This window comes from Sciurus carolinensis, chromosome 6, assembly GCF_902686445.1.
Source record: "Sciurus carolinensis chromosome 6, mSciCar1.2, whole genome shotgun sequence".
NCBI lineage: Eukaryota > Metazoa > Chordata > Mammalia > Rodentia > Sciuridae > Sciurus > Sciurus carolinensis.
In genome coordinates, this window is record NC_062218.1 from 112,009,608 (window position 1) to 112,031,086 (window position 21,479).

Sequence of the window (21,479 nt, forward strand, 5' to 3'; positions counted from 1 at the left end):
AAGCTGACTGAAGTCTTGGGCCCTGCTCATCAAGCCAGAGCAAACTTCAGATAGGGAAGACTCCATCTTCAGAGAAGACATCTGTCTGCAAACAATTCATTTATCCTTTTCAGAAACAGGAGGTACTAACAAAGCTTAGAGGCTCTTCTTTTGCATTCCCAAACAAGCATAAATAATCTCTAGCATGGGCCAGTTAGATCATGGATTGTGCATGCACAGATAATGATTTGGGCTCTTGTCTCAACTCTACAATTTTGTAATACATCAGTAAAAAAGACATACATCTTAAGTAATTTTTTTTAAAAAGACACATCTCACATATACTAAATCTCAGATTTCATTCAATTTTTTGGTTTTGGAATATTTATTATAAATAATTAATTTTAGAGATATTTTAACATATGTCAACTATAAAATTTAATATCTTGAAACTACAAGATTTTTTTTAATGCTTTATGGTGGACAAGTAAAATTTTTAATCACACCAAATTTATCAAAATACTTAAAATAAAAAATCCTCAGGTTAGAATATTACACTGCACAATGAAGCCAATAAAAAATAAATTGAATATATATTTTTTCCTACATATGTAGACATCTGTGCTATCTAACTTCTGTCTCCTAAAATTGTTGTTTATTTTGCCTCGGTCTTTAACCCTTAAAAATAGCAAAAGAATTCTCCGTCTTGGAATGTTTATTAATGTAACTGCAGGAGTCAAGTTAATCTCCTTAGCACTCCAAGTTAAACTTTCTTTATTCAGTGTTTAAGATATGTTAAGAGGTCTCTTGGAGGGAAAGATGTTGATCTAAAATTTGGGGTCTCTTGGAGGGCATAAGTCTTGGGGTTGTGATTCAGAGCTCAGACAAATAAGGAGGTTGCCATATTTTTCTGAACCAAAAGGCATATCTGTTCTAGAGACTGACCTTGAAAAAGTTGTTTTTTTTTTTTTTTTCCATCCTGAAATGCAGATATACACGATAAAGGCCAGCTGCCCTCGTTATAAATATCTTGTAAGGTAGGCAAAATGCTGCACTGTAACTTCTGTAGCCAGAAAGCCAGGAAAAAGAGGGCTTATGCGACCTTTTGAGAATGACGTTCACCCCAAGGAGCTGAGAGTAATTATAACAGAGAGTTGGCACTTCCCACAGGGGGGATCAATTTACTCTGAATAGCCCAAAGCTTTTTATCACTTGTTATGGTATTCTTGGTCGTGACAGGGGAGGAGTGGGAGAGAAGAGATGGGAGGCTTGACATGAAGCAGTAATCTGAGAAGGAAAAACAAAAATAGAGTGGGCAATAAAGGGAAGAAAGAGAGAAGACCAGGCTTTGGAAGGCCCCCTAGCACTTACTGGCAAGGCCTGAGCTTAAAGGCCTCAAAGAGGGCAGGTGGCTATTTCTGTCTGATCCCATTATAGAAATGGAACCTGGTGTTGCCCAGAGAAAGGGTCTGAAGCTAGAGCTGACACACCAGTCTGCATGTCATTTTCCTTCTCAGGAATCTTCGGTGACTCCCACACTTTGTCTTAGGACCCTCTGATGTCCAGCCCCACCTTGGCCCTTGGCCCATGAATGCCAGCTCTTTCTCCAACTACCTACTCCAGGAAGGCTGCCCTCTCAGCCCAGAGTCAACACCCACACCACCATTTCTTTATTCTCCCTCCTCCCTTCATTTGCATGCACCTAAAACACCTCCATCTTCTTAGGTTAAGAACTAATTTATTTCATAATAATAACATATTGCTTAAAGCTTTATACCAAGCACTTAGACATGCCCCATCACACCAAGCCACGTCTTCTGAAACATTTGCTTCACTGTTGTGACCAAGCCCATCTCCCCAGTGTTACTTCATGGAATATTTGTTCACTAGTCCAACTCTACAGAATCAAACTCTGGGCATGGAAGGCTGTGGAAATGTCCATTTTCACCAAGCTCTTTAGAGCAACTGAAGAGTTAGGGTGACCTAACGTGTTAGGATTTTGACCATTGGTATTTTATAGTTCCATGTTGTTTGATAATGATCTGACCATAATCATGTACAATAGTTATAATAAAAATTAGTATACATATGAAGCTCCCCAGATGATTCTGATGGTGTGGAGTCCAGAGATTCCTATTCATTATTTGAACAGTGATTCAGTCACATGTCTTCTTCCATTTATTCTCTCTCCAACAAGGTAGGAAGGTATCCAGAGCAAGAACTGACCCTGACCTTTTCCTCTCTCTCCAGAGCTAGCAACACCAGGCTCAAAGAAAAGTCTCCTTAAATTCTTAAATGGTGTTGGATAGACTCTAAAGAAAATTAGAAAAAAAAATTACTAAGAACACATATGGGATATTTCATGGGATATTTAAAGGAAAAAGAAAACTTAAAACCATGGATTCATAGTACAAAATTAGTAGCTTAAATGATCACGAGGTGAGCACACATCAGCCCGCTTTTGCTTCAGATCTGGAAGCAAAGTTTTATTTGGTGGCTATCTGCAATCATAAATGCACATTCCTCTTTGGAGGCATCAATAATCTTGTGTTAGCTCTTTAATCTGAGTCATTCTTTGAGTGGTGTGTTCAATTATAAATTCTACAGCTAAGATAGTAATTTGAATAGTTCGAGAAAATTAAGAATCCAAACTCTCATATACTGCTAATGGAAGTATAAAATGATACCACTGTTTTGCAAAATGGTCTCACCATTCCTCAAAATGTTAACACAGTTACCATAAGATCCTCCCAAATCTACTCCTAGGTATATATCCAAAATAAGTGAAAACACATGTCCACACAAAACCTGTACACAAATGTTCTCAGTAGCATTATTCATAACAGCCAATGGATGATTGTGACAGTCAATGGATAAACAAAATATGGTATATCCAAAAAACAAACAAACAAAAAGGAATAATATTTGGCCATACAAAAGAATGAAGTACTGGTCATGTTACAACAGGGTGAACCTTGAAAACATGCTAAGAAACCAGATACAAAAGAAATTTTGTCTGATTCCATTTATATGATGTATCCAGAATGGGCAAATCCATGGAGACGGAAAATAGATTAGCAATTGTCAGGGGTTAAGGGGAGGTGGGAAGTGACTGTTAGTAAGTTCTGGAAATTGATAGTAGAGGTGGTCACACAAATCTGTGAATATGCTTAAAAAAAAAAAAACTAAATTCATACTTTCAAAGACTAAAATTTATGGTATGTAAATTATATTTCAAGTAAAATTTTATTAACAAAACATAAAAGAATCAAGGAGTAATATGAGTGCAGGGGGAACATGGGCAGCAGGACACCAAAAAAAAAAAAAATGTAAGGAAAAAAAAAGGAGACAGGAAAGGAGTTTTATCAAGGTGACTTTTTTCATTTTTTTCTTTGTTTTATAGTGGGGAGTGAACCCAGGGGCGCTTAATCACTGAACCTCAGCTCCTTTTTAAGATTTTATCTAGAGACAGGGTCTACAGTTTAGGACCTTCCTAAATTGCTGAGGCTGGCTTTGAACTCATGATCCTCCTGCCTCAGTCTCCCAACTCACTGGGATTACAGGTATGCACCACCACACCAGGTAAGGGTGGCTTTTGGGGGCATAGTAAGCTTTTTAAAGTTTTTTAAAATTAAAAAATAAAGATAATTAACTGAGGAGAAAATTAAAGGATGAATTATAAATGTAGCCTAAGGGGTTTAGTTCAAATACAAACTTTTTCTACCAACAAAAATTCAAGGTGTCAAATCTCCTTTTTTAGTGCATTTAAACAGTACTTAGAACAGGTTTTACCCATCCAGGACAATTTGTGGGAGCCCTTGACAAAATGGGAGAGGGGTTGAATTACAGGGCCTCTCATGTTCTTCATTCTTTTTCCTTTCTCAGAAAAATGTTAAGTCCTCAGCATTCAGCACAGGGTGCCACCCCATGTGTTAGTCTTGGTGAAGTGCAAAGAGACCATGCTGTTTCTTGAAAAGTTTTATTTGGTGGCTAATATGCAATCATAAATACACATTCCTCTTACAGCTGTAAAAATCTTTTCCTCTAAATAATTAGCTTTTAATTAATGGGGAAAAAAAGTCTTGAAGCAGCACTTGCAACCTATTATTTCAATCATTAGTGTAAAGAAAGAAAATTCAAGTTATGTATAGCTTCACATGTTATTAATATGAATACAGAGAATGTACTTTGGTAAATATTTTTTTGAAACTCTATAGCTTCTGAATTCAGTTTTATTTTAAAAATAAGGTGATATCATTCTCACTCATATTCCACAAGGACAGAACCATCTCTTCTGGGCACCTCATGGCTTCCCTGTGCTCTACTGTAGGTGGAAACAAGTACCCAACTGGGGTCCTCTCAGCACAGTCTTCCTTACTCTGCACAAGATCCAGATGCCCATGAAATAAGACAGACTCAGAGGCATGATTAGAGCAAGGCAGTCTCCTCCTGGCCCTGGCACCAGGTTCCAAACAGATCCTTTCTAGTTCTACTCTCTGATCAGCTCAATAGGACTTCATTACATAGCAGTCTGTCAGTATTGGTGCCCTTGGTTTCACAATCACATTCAATAATATACATTCATTGAGCAAAACACAGATATTTAGACATTCCTAATTTTAGTTATTAACACAAACTTTCATTTTCAGTATCTTCAAATAAGACATTACTAACTCCGCTGCATGCTTCTGGAATAATGAGTGGTGGTCCTAGAACAAGATGTTAAAATTTGTTCAGAACATTGGCTAACGGGAATCTTTGCCCAGACATGAAGCACTTTGCCTCCTCTTCACAGGAGAAGATCTTGCTCTTTCCCTGCTAAGCAAGGGCATGGTCAAACTGCCCTTTCTCCAGGCCTTCAAGCCCATCAGCCCAGGTCGAGGTCGGCATGCTCCGATATGGGTCCAGAAGAATCCGGAAGCATCTGACGATGAGGATGCCCAAGAAAATAAACAACAAAATCACAAAAACAAATGTTGTTTTCTGCTCCAGAGACATGCTAGATTCTGATGACACATTCCCAAGGGGCACTAGGGATGAGGGGATGGGCTGCCCTCCATCCATTGTCCAGGGAAGGAAGAGCACAGGATCTCCTGGTTCCCTTTTCTTCCATCATCGGGGTGCTGAGATCATGGTGGCTGCACCCTGGCAAGGCTGCGGGTGTCTTCAGGAAAAAGGAAAAGGAAGGAGAGGGAATAACTATCAAATAGCAACCTTATATTACACATCCATAGTCATGTTTTTCAGAGAGCAAAAATCTGTAAACCAGTTTTCTTTTTCACCAGATATGCTTAATTATGTATAATTATGGGGAAGAATATTCTACTCTTGCATGAAATTACTAGATTGTCCTCAGAATGGCCACCTGGGGCCAGGACGGATGGGCATGGAAGACAACTAGAATACAGAAGATGAGAAATGTGAAAAGTAATGTTGACCTCGGGGTGTGCTGTCAACTTGACGCCCAAGCCCTGCCACCCTGCCAGGCTCCTCTAGCTTACCCCTGTTGTATTACTCTCAAATCATTCTTATAACAGTTCCTTTGAGTGAGCACCAGCTATGTGCCAGGACTGTGGCTAAACTCAACGTATATTAGCCACTTTACTACAGGCTCCACGAAAACAGGGACTTCTGTAACCCCAAGTGTCAGGAAACTGAGGCAAGAAGAAGTGCTTCATATGGAAACACTGTCAGAGAGCTGTGAGTTCTAGGTTCTGGGCTCTAGCCTCGATTCCACTGCTAAATGAGTTTGGGACCTTGGAGACATCACTAAGCTGTAAACATTTAGAAATGCCCTCATATCTCATGGTGCTACCATAAAGATGAATGGCCACAGAAACCCTTTGAAAGGTTACAAAGAAGAAAAAAGACAACAAAGTTCTGCTGTACTAAGACAGCACTAAGGAACCCACAATGCTTCTCCTTTGCTTTATGCTGCCTGAACCAAGGGCGAAGGAGGCATCTCAGACTCCCAAACCATCAAGTTTCTGCTGCTTTTTTTTTTTTTTTCTTCTTCAAAAACAAAGACCAAGTTCAATACTTGACCCTGGGAAGCACCTAGAGAACTGAGCTGGGAAAAAGGACTTGATCGACTGCATGTTTTCAAAGGACAGTTTTCTTGGCAGTGACTCTCTACATTTAAAACCATCTGGTAGGAAAGGAAAGAAGAAAAACTGGGAAAAATGAGGTATTTGGATATTACAGGTTTTTGTTTTTTTTAATTTTGCTTTTATTTGTTTGTTTTTTGGTACTGGGGGTTGAACTTGGGGCACACTACCACTGAGTCTCATCCCCAGTCCTTTTTAAACTTTTTATGTTGAGACAGGGTCTTGCTAAATTGCTTAGAGCCTTGCTAAGTTGCCTCAAACTTGTCATCTTCTTGCCTCAGTCTCCCCAGTCTCTGGGATTACAAGTATGCATCTGACTTACTATTTGATTTTAAAGGTAAGTAGAACAATAAATAAAAGCCATTAAAAGGTACTGAACTAAATAAACTTAAAATCTGTAAGAAAAGGTGTTCATATTAGACATTACCATATAGAAAGTCACATGAACATATTTATTATGAATTTGTGAGGGAAATTACCTAACAGAGTTAGCAGAAGAAATTATGCCCAAGGAAAGTAAACAACCAAATAAAGATAGAAATTATGACACAACATTTCTTCCATTAACTTATAATCATTGCCCTTCTCACAGTACTAGTAATCACAATTACAGTGTGCATTAAGTTAACTCTTCAAAATCTATAGAATCACCCTTTAAACAGTAGTTTACAAAGGGGATCTCAACCCCTATCTGGGAGAAAGGAGTTGTCAGCTTGAGATACTCTTAAGCTCAAACAAGGTGGAGGATGTTAATGAATTGGGTTTGGTTCAGATTCTCATATTTTTAAGCACCCTCTAACCCTTGGGTATTGATTTCCACTGGGGCCGGAAAGGAAAGGAGCAGAAAATGTGGCCAGAGCCTCCAAAGCAGCTTCCTCAGCATATCAGACCAGGCCCATCTGCAGCCACCAAAAATACACACGCTGGACTTACTCACTCCAGTTATAAGAGCCTCTAAAGACTGGCACAAGGGAAAGCCATCTGATGAGGGAGGAGCTCATGCCTCACCATCCCTGACATGTCCCTTCTTGCCTGTTTGTGTCCTGTGGAGGTTCACCTCACTTCGACCTTGTTCTCCTTGTTGGTTTACTAGAATTCCATTCTATGTTCATTTTTTCCTCCAGTCCAAAGGAAATCAGAGTCCTTTTGTTTCTCTGTTCTGAACAGAGGGTATGAATTTCCAGAAGGATTTTATGGGAAAAAAAAAAAAAAACCCAACCCTACATAATCCAAAAGGGAAATTCAGGAAACCAAAGACCATTAACTATTTAAATTTATACTTTCAGAATTTGGGGACCTGTGGAGTCCAGTGAAAATAGGGAAGAGCTGGACAAAGATCTCTAAGGCCTGTGAGAATGACCCCAGGCCCGAGCTGGCTGACTCACATTGCAATACAGTCCCTCTTTCCCGCCCCTGATCTCTATGTGATCAGAGCCAACCTGACACTCAGGAGCAGTCTTTCCAAGTTTCTTCCTCCAGATAGGACAAAATGCCAAACCTTTCTCCTAGATCAACTCTCATACTTCCTGGGCTTAGCCCATAGCTCAGGACCTAGAGTCTGTACACTACTTGCTTGGGGGCTACAATGATTGACAACCATTCAGAAGACCCAGCAAATCACTTAATTGTTCTGATTTGGATATTTGCCACATCTCCCTCTTCAGATTTCCTATAGAAGGTTCTGGAACTCACTGTCTTCACAGGAATGCCAAATATCTGGATGATTTAAAAATCAGTTTTAATTTGCAACTTTACCACCTTTCTCTTGGTTAAAAGGCAAGAGGTGGTAGGGGGATAAAGTTCAGTGGTAGAACACTTACCCAGCATGTGCAATGCTCTGGATTCAATCCCAGCACCACAAATTAATTAATTAATTTCAAGAGGCAAAAGTATAGTTAAGCCTTCCTTGCAACCTGACCACATTTTGAGAAGCCTGCTAATATATACATTTTTCATCACCAGCCCCTTCCAGATATACCAAATTGATGAACAAATAGAGCATTTTTAAAACTCTATAGCACACTGTGAACTGTAAACCTCTCCTCTCTCAGCATACCATGGTGCCCAAGTTCTCACTGAAATAACTTCTTTTGGTTAAATAATCAAAGCCTCCTATTAAATTGCAATATTTTACCAAGGAAAGTGACACATTAACTTAATAGCAGGGATTTGTCAATGAGGACTGTTCCCATCTGAAGGAGAAAGAAATGTGGTAAGCAGGGGATTGAAAGAGGAGGGAAATACAGATAAAAGGAAGATCTTGCTGGGAATGAGAAGTTTCTAGAAAGGATGGGGATGGGGGCAGACATGGGTGCCATGAGCAGGTGGCCCAATGGGAGAGGCTTGGGAAAAAGATGAAAGATGACAGGGAGAGAGAGATGACCAGGAGATGGTTAAAGATAGATAAAGAGATAAAGAGATCCGGAAACAAATGCCACTTCTTCACAATTTTGCTTAGGATGGATTGAAATCCCTGGAAGAGCATGCCTGATTTTAAAATTATTGATAATTTACAAATTTATAAAGTTCGACAGCATGTTCAAATTGAAGAGAGCATCAGATTCAGATTGAGAAAAAGAAATAAACTTAATTACTTGGCTATCACAGTATAAAAATATTCAAAGACATAAATTTTAAAATGTGTCTTAAAGTAAAATGTTCCTTTTTGATAAAAATGATTCTTAGAGAATGTTCACAATTGTTTTTAGCTAAATAATAAAATCTTTCTTTTAGCTGAGCAATGAAAATAAATCATTTCAAAAGATTTTGACATGACCGTCATAAGACTTGCTAATAACAAATGGCAGTTATTTTAAGCATAAAGAAGGACCACAGTTACTCACGGCAGTATTTTAATCCTGACTGGCTTTGCCCATCACGCAATACATCTGCGTCTTCCCTTTGCCAGGTCCATTTGTGTGTGCTCAGGAAATAAAGTCCAATTTTAATACTAGACCAAGAAAACCTAAATTAAAAGATACCATTTAAAAATCATAAAATACATCTCTTTTCACAAGTCAAGTTCTCTGGACTCCACAATACTAACAAAATGTGAAACACCCTGAATTACTTAGGAAGTCCGTGTAAGCAGCTCATCTTAACCGTGGCCATTCCCAATCTTAACCACTTGCTTTAATTTCAGCAATTTCAGTGCCTTCCTCTTCCTTTGCCTGTACTTACTACATACTGCATCCTGGTCTGTCTTCCAGAACCCAGATCTTGCCACTCCTCCTCTAGAAGACCCATGTGCCCCAGTGTCCCCAGTCACTGACCCCAGTGCACCCAATGCTCTAACACACCCTGGACCACAGAGAAGAACACACTCTGATGGATTTTTCTAAGATGTCAATCTATTTTCATAAGTTTAAAAAGGAACAAATGTTAAATCACATTTGGTGTCCAGTAAAAAGACCGAAGTATTGATGAGAATCAATTTATATGTAATTGACGCTGGGGCACCTGAGGAGAAGGGCTCCATCTCACACCTGCTGTTCTTCCAACACCTGCAGGCTCTCACCTCAGAGTGCTTGCTGCCTCCCCCTCCTTCTGGGTCATCACCAAATATCCCCTCCTTGGTGGGACCTTATGTGTCCCCCTCACAGAAGAAGGGGTGCTCCCTGCTCTGCCTCCAGAGACTTCACTCCGGCAGCACTGATCAGTGACAAGTGTAGATGGGGTTCATCACCTTCCTCTTACTAAACAACAAGCTCCTTGAAGAACTGCTTGCTGTTCTGGGGTCATTGCCTCTTTGAATCTAGGCTGAATCAAATCTCTGCTCCTTACAGTCCAGAGAATTGAATTCAAAATTCAAGGTGCCAGCTAACTGATACAGTGAGGGAGAGAAAAAGCAAAAGTCATTCAGTTGAACTGGGATGTCAGACCTGGTGTTAGAAATAGATCTTCTTTCAAAGAATCATAGCTAGCTCAGGTCACAATGGCTTTTTAATAGTCACAGCTCTCATGATTTGAAAAGCCAGAAGTTATTTGGTTCTTTAAATTTTCCTTGGCCATAATGCTGATGGGTGGGATCCGAAAACTAAAAATCAGCCAGAGACAGGGAGTTACCCTTCTATTGAAAAGGTCAGTCCATTTGTACCCAATCTGTTTTGTGGTGAGGAAGGGCAGTCGTTTAAAACACACTGAATCCTAAAGTTGTGTGTGGAAGCTATTTGGGTCAACATTTGTTTGCTCAGGCTCAGATACCTTGGACATTTTATTTCATTAACATCTCCTTACATAATTTCACATAAAGGAAAAGCGCTTTTTATGAAGAAAGTATATCTTAAAGCAATGACATGCCTCTTATTTTTAAAGTGACAGAAACAGCATCAGTTAAGTGCATTTGGCACCTTGCTCTCTCCTTACATTTGTGGTCATTGACTCAAGGGCTCACCCTCATGGAATGTGATATAGTGACCACAACTGCAGGACACGTGCAGCCCTGCTGGGCACATAGCGTGTATTTAATAACTAAGTGCTAACAAATGAGTGTTTTTTCTTTCTGTCATTATTGTGCAAAGTAAGATTTATTTCTAATTTCTATAATGCAAACAAGCACAGAAAGGAATGGAGATTCATAAACTGCCCAGAATCATAAAAACCAGTTATAAAAAGAGTGGCACCCCCAACCCCCTGCAAAGGATGCAAGAAGGACCAAGTTTTTCTCTCACATGTTAGAATAAAGTGAAAGTCGTCATCCCTCTGCTGTTAATGACAAATAGGGTTAGCAATGTTGCCTGTATTTTAAGTACTCCTAAACCACATAATTGCCATACCTAATTTCTTAAAACTTCGAGGCCAAAAACCTAATTACGTGACTTGACATGTTTTTAAAAGTAGGCATAAAAAACAGCCCATCCATTGAGCAAGAACACTCCTGGGCTTGTCCATTGACAGGACACTTTGTCCTACAAAGACATCCTGTGCACCTTATTTATATTTACCTGGCAGACCAGTGAGACTAATCTGTAGACTAACAGGAAGGGCACTGGCTAGCTAGGCAGGACTGAATTTTCATGACTGGCAGAGACAAATTTCCACAAAGTGCTGCGTTATTCTGGAACAGTTCTGAAGCTAACTGTTGAAATGGCTACGTGGTTTTCCATACAATAATACATTCCATGAAAGGGAGGGTAAAGAGAATCACTCCATACTTTTTGAGCTAAAGGAAGCCTCAGCTGCATTCCTGTTTGTAGAACTACCTTCTCTTTAGGTACACCTCACTCTTCAGCCCACTCATCCACCCAGGTGTGCAGACCTTAGGTGACCCCATACATCTGCCCCAACAACTATAAACTCTCCAGAGAAACCACTTCATCATCTCAGTAATCAAATCACTACATAAGCAAAAATTATTCCCCTATGATCCTTAGGAAATCCTGCATATTAGCTGCATATGAACTTGCATTTCAGGTTACACAAAGACACAAAATGATTCATATAAATTCAAAAAATACATGGCCCTGGTGACCAGTCGAACTTCAGGTAAAGACTTCCTGGCTCTTTCTAGGAGTTTTATACATTTTAAATCTTCCCACACCCTCACCTCCCCCCCTTATTTTTGGATCATATAAATACAAGGCAATGTCTAATTCTTTTTATCCAAGTAAAACTCTACTATTCCAATACAATAGCCCCGATGCTTCCAAATTCACAGAATGGCTAAGGGTGAATATTATTTTACATTCTACTAGAAAGCCCACAGAAAATAATTTTTGAAACATGGAATGTGGTCAGTTACAAATGTCAACAGGCAGTTTGGGAGCTGTTGCCAGCGCCCACTGCTGCACTGGGAGAGCTGTTCTCTGCTCATCCCTGCAAAGTCAGCCTGCAGACACGGCTGCTTGGGTTTGGGAGTGGACCCTCTCCTTGCTCACTCACTGCTGCTTGTCACCTCTGGGTCAGTAGGGGATCTTCCTCTTCAGCCCGAGTCCCAACCTCAGCTGTGCTTCTTCCCTATCTTCTTCTTTTTCTTAACATCTACTTGGAGAGTTTTAAGAGGACTGCAGGGCAACGCTGCAGTCCAGCTGAGAACATTAGAGAAAGACCATAAGGATGGCCGGGTAGTAATGCACGCTTTCTAAAGATACCATTAGCAAACTGGAACTTTTAACTTCAAATAATGAGCTCTTCATTTCTACCTGGTTTCTGTCTCTGTCCTTGTATGTTTCATAGTGAAAAAGACTGCTTGCAGATACCTCAGAAGGCTAGAGCTACACACTGCTCATAACCCAGGGACAGTTGGGGCTCTCATTAAGAGTTGTTGTTGAGTTGTGATTCTTCGTAAACAAATCAGAACATCCTTGTTGCCTTTTGGAAGGTTGGATGTTTTAGGTAAACGAGGGGGAGGGAAGATCTGTAATGGGCAAACAGCTTTCAAGAATAATTTACTGCAGCTTAGGAAAGAAAAAAACCCTGTTTTCCTACTTCTTTATCCAGTATCAGTACCATAATAAAGTTAAGCATGCTTTAAAAACAAAGGCATTATTACATCTTACCCCTTTGTGTTAACTTCCCCTAGCAACTGTTTAATTAGACTTTAACAGCTAGATTTAAATTCAAAACTTGAACCCAAAAGGCAGCTATGCGATTACTGCTCATGCATAAATTGTAAAGTTAGAGAAAAGCATCTAATTAGCCCATCAAAGATACAGTTATGGTCAAGTACCTGAATCTGGCTGAACAAACACTTGATCCATTTCCTGGTGGAACAGTTACAGGTAGTTAGAAGCCTCTTTAGTTTCCATTCTTCCTGACCAAGCCGTGTTAAAGCAGAAGAGAGTGGTAGCTGCGAGCAGCTGATGGCACACCCCAGATCCAAAGCTGTCGTTTCAGGCTTAGAAACTTCCCATTAAAACCCCGAGTTAAAGGAGCATCGTCTTTCTGTGTGAGGCATCATTAGCGGCCAATACAGCTGCTTCTTTGAGGCGAGCCATGATTTCAGTTCTGCCTCAGCAACTCTTCAGAGGATTCTGCTTCAGTGAGTAGAGGCAGTATCCTAGCAGTGTGTCTGAAATCATCTTCAAGAAAGCATTAACATTCAAAAGGAGTACGGGGGAAAACATCACTGGGCATTCCCATACCTTTTCAAAATCAAAGCCATAAATCTACCAGTGCTCTGTCTTCTCTATTGATTGTTGACACTATTCCTCTTTGGGGATGTCAATTAGCACCTTGCAGCAACCAGCCTCCATATTGATTGTGGTTTATGACCTTCAGGCCAGCTCAATTAATGGAAAGACTTCTAGGGAAGGGCATCAACTGAGTATTTGGGAGATGAAGGCTCCTTTTCCTAAAGAAAACTAAAGTGACCTTTCAGAAAAGCAGCATTTATGGGAAGTGAATAGGAACAATTCAAAAAGAACCAAATCATATTTTCACCACCTGTTTGCAAATTTGTTAGGCTGCAGGTTGCCAGATCTGATGTGTCTTTGGTTAGCTAGGGTAATTGTGGCCTTGGCAGGTCCCCCACCCCACACAGGCCACCAGAGTCCACTTGATGAATAATAAAGATAGATTTCTGTTGAGAGAAAATTGTTCTCATTCACAGACTCAAGCTGCATGGCACGATACTGAAATTACTTTCCTTGGATATAACGTCTAAATAAATTTGGAAAGTATTTTAGGATAAAATGCTTAAAAAATAATGCCTCTCTGGAAAGAATTCCGCATAATTCTTAAGATGGAACATCTTTGTTTTTTGGCAACTCACCACTTTCTTTGTTGAAGTGGAAGCACAGTTAGCAACAACACACCCACCCACCAAATGATGGGGTGCGGTGATATTTAAAGCTACCTCCGTGCCTGTCAGCTATGCTGCCACCATGGTCCCTGTAAGGAAACGGCCATTACCAAGCAGTACCAGGAGACGAACAGAGCTGGTCTTCTAGGAAGAAACCCTACCTGAGAACAACGGGCAACAATCCTGAATAGGCTTCAGACCTGAGGAGGCTCTTTAAAATCAAATGCTAAGTGTTAGGATCTAACATTACCATCAACTGCTTGACGTCAGAGTCTAACCTCAAGAAAACACAAAGGCTCTTTCCCCATATGTCTTCCTGATTTTTTAACTGAATTTCCTTCCTGATTAGTTTTGCTTACCCTAGTTTCACATGCACGTGCACACACATACACACACACACACACACAAACACACACACACCATAACATGATGTGACAAATGAAATCCAACAGAGCACCATGGTTCAATACTAACTGGTTTCCCTTGTGCCTCCAAATGAGAGACGGTGCTGGTAGCGGGAGCAGCCTGTCTTAGCAATTCCAGTGGAGTGTGGTGAAGGAAATATTAGGACCCCACCCTTGCTTATATACTTATCATTCCATGTGGTCAGAAAGTAATGTATTCAGAAATGTGCCTGCGTGACTGTGGCTCACTCTACCAGGGAGGCCTCCTCAGATATTGTTTTAGCTTGTGGACTCATAGAGGTGGAAGGGAACCCGAGAGGGCCTGGGACTGTCCTCTAGCTACAACAGTGGCTGAAACCATCTCTAATGTTAGTGAGAGGGATGAGTGCTCAGCCTATTTTTAAAACTCTCCAGGGACACAGATTCCATAACCCCCGGTGACAACCTCTGTTTAAACTCACTCCTCCACTACTTGCTTAGACTGAGTAGGTTGGTGCTTTTCTTTCTGTACTTGCTACAAAAATGTTAGTCCTAAACCATCATAAAATTTTTTTGGAATGCTCTTTTCCTACAAAGAGGCTGAATTCAATAAACCAAAGCACAGTTGAGGAAGATCTGGTATTGTGTACTTGGAGTCAAGTTTGGATATTTCTTTTAGAAGATAATTATAATGTGAATTATAAGATGGGGCCAAACCCCATGTTTTCCCCTATGCAGCTACATTATGTGAATCATCATGAATTCTGAAACAATGAATGAGGATTTATAAAATTCCATTTGAACATTTCATAGTAAGCCTTACATCTTTGGTCTTTAATAATCTTTATAACTCTTCTCTGAGTTCTTTCCAGAATTTTTGCTCTCTGGTATAGCTTCATTCTGGAGTTCATATTGTTATAGACTGACATGAAATTGCAATGAAATAGGCTGATTTCATGACATACAAATAGTTATATATGCTACGCTTCTGCTTATTCATCCTGACTTCAGGTTACTACTGCATGTTAATTTAGTCTTTTTAACCACACATCATCATGAGTCAATGTTAGTCAGAAATCTGCTTTAGGAAATTCCTAAATCTACTTTAAGTCACACATTTAAGGTTCTTCCTTTTTTTTTTTTTTTGCGGTGCTGGGGATCGAACCCAGGGCTTTGTGCTTGCAAGGCAAGCACTCTACAGACTGAGCTATCTCCCCAGCCCTAAGGTTCTTTCTTTGCAGTGCCAGAGATCAAACCCAATCCACCTTTAAGGTTTCTTATTTTATAAATCTTTCCTGGATGTCCTATGATGCCCTTTTGCACAAAGACATAGACAATGAATATGGAAAAAATGGCTTCCTAAGCCTTCAGGCTTTATGCCAAACAAAAGTGTTGCTGCTGTTGTTGTTATTACTATGTCTCTTTCTGACTACCTAATTCTTAAAATAAAATAAAATAAAATAAAATAAATCCTTAGCATAATCTTCAAAATAGTTTTGATTGCTAGACTCTGTAAAAACCTTTTCTTCCTTCTTCTATGTCTATTCTTGCTTTTGCTTATTCAAAATATATTCATTAAATTCTCATTCAATGTCATATACGTTGCATTAGGTATTGCAAAGAATAAACACTCTGGGTGCTTGCTCCCTGCTTCAGTTTGTTCAGGTTGCTCACTGGACAACTCTGAGAGGCTTGCTGGTAAGGGCCCTGAGGAGCTCCATTCCCAGAGATGGGTGCTGAACTTGGCAGACTAGTCTCCTTCCATCATATTCCACTTGCTAACCTCCCCTTTTACTGCTCTCCCAGTAGCTACACCACCTGGCGATTTCACAAAATTCCCAGTGACTTCTACTTGCCTGAAACAAGAGAAAACCACTGGTGCTAAGTTTTCTTGTTCTTTGGCAGCATTGGATATGACTGACCACTCCCTCGAAGGAAGAATCAGAATGCAAGGGCAGATATGAGTGGCAGGAACTGGTACTTTGGCCCATAGGGCCCCTCTTCTTGGTGCCAGTCTGTCTTCATGGACTTCCTTTTGCCTTCTAAGGCTCAAGCCAAGAACTGTTCATCAACTACTAGCAAATATGAAATACGTGTGGTAAAACAGGCAGGCCCTAGCTCATGCTCATGAGCTCACCACTGCAAAAGAAGTAGAGGTGTGTTGTTTTTACTTTTCTGTCTCCTTGGTTGAAAAAAAATTAACACACTAAGTAATACAAAGCTTTTTTTAAAATATCAAGAATAGTTTAATTTCTAATATCCTGTTGATTTATCCAGGTTGAAGGGTAAGTTTATTCATCCACATCTATCTCCTCAGGTCAATAAATATTTGAAGTGCAAGAAAGGACTGGGGAAAATTAATAATATTCACACCAAGCTTACAAATTGGGATCTGTATTTAAGTATTATTAAAAGCAAGCAGGTTAAAATCCAATTGCAGATTGGTTTGATCTTTTCTTTTTTTATTATTAATTTTTTTATTTGTTCTAATCAGTTGTGATCTTTTCTTGAATGCAGTTCTGCACACATAAATCTGTGTTCACTGAATACTCAATTAGAAGCTGATGAATCTAGAATAGTGAAGAGAAGGAACAATGTTGCAACTCAGTGGAAATGCACTTGAGAGAAAGAAAACACTGATAGAATTTAATACTTGTGAAGATTGTAGATTACCATACCAAATTAAGTTTGTTCATTCTTTCCTATGTAAGTCAAAATAAAAAAGCATATAGAAAGAAAATGAAGAAAATGCAACATGCTCATAAAAAAGCTGATCTCCAGTCCTAAAAAGGAACAACTTCACAAGATATATAGCATAGTTCTATTGAGAGACAATATTTGGAGAATTTTAGTTATTAATTTTAATTACAGTATAAAAGTATAAGAACATCACTATGGACTATTCACTGCTCAAAGGAAATATTTTTTAGTTAACAGCCTGGTGGGTAATTTTATTCTTTTAAAGTGACTTTTACAATGATAACAATTTTCTTAATGGCTTTGAAATACTTAATGCCTTTAAAATGTCATATAAAGTACCAATTAGAGTTTTACACAAATCATCCTTCTAAATTTTTATGCCATTATTTTGGAACTGTCTTTCCTTCTTTTCAACAGCTGCATTTTTAAGAAAGAATCTGTACTGTGTGGACAGTGTGAGCTCAGAGCAGCCCAGGACATTAAGATGATTGAGAAAATGAAATAGAACATACCTGGGAATAACAGACCTGTTAATTTGACTTTAATACTTGACAAAATTCTGGGATGAAACATCTTTCCACTGAAAAATCAATTTGAAAACACCCAGAGGAGAAAAATATATGAAGCAGTTTAAAAATGCTTGTTTTAAAAAATCATGAAAAACCAATCTCAGTTTCTGATTAGAGGAGACTGAAGAGGTGGTAATAAACAGAAGTTTTGATATATGTCATTGAATGCAAATCTCAGCTGCCTCCCTGCTACCTCTTCTAAGTGAGGTACTCATTTGCTAATTGAAAAAAATATTTAACTTTACAGATATTTCAATGGGAACAATCAAGAATTTCAGTTATATAACATCTTATTAAAATAGGCAGATAGTAAGGTGACATCTTTGTCTTTCAACTCTGTGTTCTAAAGTGGTAGAGGCCTACTATTTATAATTTCGCCAGTAAATATTATTATGTATTTATGTATAGTAAGTATAAATATTACAAATCATCTATATTTCTGTTTTATGTAATATGAAACTACCCCGAGAGCCTTTCAAGCATGCATATGTGGGGAAGCCTAGGCCCAGATAATTTAATTCAGTCAGGTCAACAATTTGTATCTTTAATAAGATTAACTATGATTAATTAAGTAGGATATATGAAGTCTACACTGAAAAATTATATAGTTGAATTTTTGCCCTCAATTATTTGGCCCTAGGAGTCATTTTAACTCTGTGGAAAGAACCTTAAGTTTAACATTTTGTATGAAAACTTCTTTGAGGGTTGGGGGTATAGCTTAATGGTAGCACACTTACCTAGCATGCATGAGGCACTGAGTTCAATCCTCAGGATCACATAAAATAAATAAGATAAAGGTATTGTGTTCACCTACAACTAAAAATAAAATAAAATAAAAAATAAAGCTTCTTCGAAAAACTGATTCAATCCATGAACCCATCATTAGGAAAAATCCTTATGTCCTGCACTGGGATCCTCTACCTGAAATTCTCATTCAAAATATGTAACATCTTCTCTTCCCTCAACCCTCCCTCTCTCCTGCACTGGGATCCTCTACCTGAAATTCTCATTCAAAATATGTAACATCTTCTCTTCCCTCAACCCTCCCTCTCTCCCCTTTTTACCTTCCATTAACATGGTAGTAAACAATGACTAGAATGAAAGTGAGGAAGGTGAGGAAGACAACTGAGTGGAGCAAGAAGTAGTGAGAAGCTTGGTCTTTTTACGGAAGAGAGAAAATAATGGAGGAAGGCTGAATGAGGAGGCAGAGTTTAGAAAACAGGGCCCAGCTACAGTTGGAGTGAAGTAAAAGCCAGGCAAGGACTGCCAAAATCAGGAATGAGAAGTGAGACCAGATTAGGGAGAGGTGGAAGGCTTCCAGGGTTGCAGGAGCCACCAGTTGGAAGAAATCCTGATGCAGCTCATGGGAAATAGAGTGGCAAGATGGAGCTAAATTGTCAGTTATGATTGCAGCAACATCCCAGAGAAAGCCAGCCTTGGTAAAATAAGCAAGGATGATATCTATATGTATTAAGAATAAAATAAAACCAAAGAACTAAAAGGAGCAACTGTTTAAATTGCTTCTCCTTGAGGTTAGCCCTGAGAGATGAGAAGCGGGCACAGGCCTGCTGCATTTCAGTATAAACCCTTTATGGAATTTGATTATTTAACTATGTGCTTATTGGTTAACTTTGTGCTATTCTGTTTTATAAAAATTGTCTGTATAGTGTGAGAAAGTCATTTAAAAAATAAATAAAAACCTCGCCTTAAATTCAGGAATCTTAGGCACTAGTGGCAAATGAATGGATGATTCCTTAAGGACAAGGGGCTTCCTGGAACACCCAGAGTGTCCACATTGGATTATGGTTATTTTTGCCTACAAGTAAAGCCAACCCTTCTCCATCCTCCTCAAATATCTTATATGCACTTAAAATGTGATTTATTATAATAATATGTGGTGCAGTAAAATCCAAGCCATTGCCCTGGTTTTCCTAAATCAATCAGACATCAATTGTTTTTATATGTGTTTCTTATTTATCCATTTATATAGCTAACTGCAACTTAATTATTTATTTGTTCATTTATTTATGTGTGTGTGTATTCATACCCCATTAAATTTCAGAAACGTTCAAACAAAGCTATGGAGTAGATTATATATTATTATGCTAGAAGAATATCACATTAATTATATATTTGATGAGATTTTTTTTCCATTACTGATCTAAAAAAAGGCTGGATGTTCTTGTTTTCAAATTTGGAAAAACAAAATCCTTTCAGAATGGTTGTCTGGCTGAAACACTAAAGATCACATTTAATCTAAAAAACTATGTATTTTGAGGTGATACCCTTTCTTTCTTCCTTCCTTTATTTCCTTTTCTCTTACTTTTTCTCTTCTCTTTCTTGGTGGTGCTAGGGGATCCAACTCAGGTTCACACAAGCTGGGCAAGCACTCTACCACCTTGCTTCACCCCTACCCCCCAAACCATATATTATATCAACTTTATTTCTGCAGCAATTGTACATAGACAAATGCAATAGCATATCCTTCAAAATTTTCGGAGTATTTTTCTAACACAAAGATAAAAATGCTAGACAATAAATTAATAGGAACTGAATACAAGTAGGGGAAATTTTCAAAGTGCTGTGAAAAAGGCAACACTTCATTTGAAATGCTCAAGAATAGTGTTTTTAAAATAACCTGAGAAAATATGAAACTTCAAATAAAATGAAATGACCTGAGAGAGCAGATATTAGCAAAGTCTCACTTCCGTTTCCTTTCATTCTCATGAGAATGCCCTTCAGCACTACTTTCAGGGAGGGTTCTTGCTTTTGTTCTCAACATTATTCTTAATTCAAAAGTAGATGTTGGGTCAATTGAGAAAAATGAACGTTTAGTGTTGCCCATAGCCCTGTGATTGGTGTTGTATATCATGAATATGGTTAGGAGCTTGGGTCAAATGCAGGGATGATATTTAGTGAACTATGGATTACTAATGTGTAAGACAAGAAAAGCTGTGTTTGCAAGTGGGGAAGGAATGAAGAAAAATCTCTCTATCGCTGCTTGCACATGCTGGTGCTCCTAGGCCAAGTCAGAAGACACTGGCCCATTCATCACTAAACAGTCACTTCTTCCCTGGCCCTGCCTTTGAGAATTAGCCTCTGTGTCCTGAGATGAGTTCTCCTGGCTCCTGGGGCTGTTTTGGTTTCCCCCTAGAGACAGAATCCACGACTTGTTTATCTATCTGATTACGATTCCTTGCATCTGTTCTAAAAAACCTTTCTCATACGCAGTCCATCACTCCAAAACCACAACCTTCCCCAAGCCATCTGTTTATTCGAAATAATGAATTACCTTTCTCCCTTCAAATCTTATCCATTCAAAAACTACCTGGCTCAGGACACTAAATATGACAAAGAGGAATGGAACATATTTTTGCAACTCCAATAAACAACAGCTGTTTTTAATAACTTTCCGATACCTAACACCACAAAAACAACAGTATTAACAATAATAATAATAATAATAATAATAATAATAATAATCCCATAATCACAATAACAAAACTCAACTTTGTACCTTTGGTCTTCTCAGACTTTTAATTTAAATAATGGTAAGAATTGGAACCTTTTACATGTTTATACCCAGTAAAAGTTTTGTGTGTGTGTGTGTGTGTGTGTGTGTGTGGAGAGAGAGAGAGAGAGAGAGAGAGAGAGAGAGAGAGAGAGAGAGAGAGATGTATTAGTTCTGACTTCTGGGCAGGCTATAAGATGCATGAGAATCTAAGTGCCTGGGTCTCCTATTAATTTATTTTTCACTTGACTGGTTATGATTCTTGGAGAAGTAACAAATTTACCCACAGACTTCACTCTCTGTTACAAATTGTCCTAAATAAACATTGTAATTGGATTTTCCCCCAGTTGTTTTCTCTGGTAACATCATTGCCATACTTGCCTGCCATAGTAAAATAAGTCTAACAAAGCATAACCATTAATTACTAGCCTCCAACTAGTAATTTCACATATCAGACAAGAGAGGCTAGATAATGCAGGGATTTTTAAA

The 21,479-nt window shown here is 38.8% G+C and overlaps 1 protein-coding gene across 8 annotated transcripts; it reads right to left on the bottom strand.

Annotated features, from left to right (window-relative positions):
- Positions 1-3,446: 3,446 nt before the first annotated feature.
- On the bottom strand, positions 3,447-14,319 carry Ctxn3 (cortexin 3). 8 transcript variants are annotated; one of them, XM_047556286.1, is made up of 4 exons: positions 14,302-14,319; positions 12,754-13,105; positions 8,930-9,051; positions 3,448-5,143 (listed from the first exon to the last, which is right to left on the bottom strand). In XM_047556286.1, exon 4 carries the CDS (start codon positions 5,041-5,043, stop codon positions 4,798-4,800), a length of 246 nt encoding a protein of 81 aa, XP_047412242.1. In that variant the 5' UTR covers positions 5,044-5,143; positions 8,930-9,051; positions 12,754-13,105; positions 14,302-14,319; the 3' UTR covers positions 3,448-4,797. The 8 variants fall into 8 exon arrangements, with proteins under 8 accessions (XP_047412247.1, XP_047412248.1, XP_047412242.1 ...); XM_047556285.1 differs by lacking the exon at positions 14,302-14,319 and having other exon boundaries at positions 12,754-13,198; XM_047556288.1 differs by lacking the exons at positions 12,754-13,105; positions 14,302-14,319 and adding an exon at positions 12,227-12,306.
- Between the last annotated feature and the right edge of the window lie 7,160 nt (positions 14,320-21,479).

Bases quoted from the DNA above. Each gene is read 5' to 3' on its own strand.
- Ctxn3 (XM_047556291.1), bottom strand. From the start codon at position 5,043: ATGGATGGAGGGCAGCCCATCCCCTCATCCCTAGTGCCCCTTGGGAAT.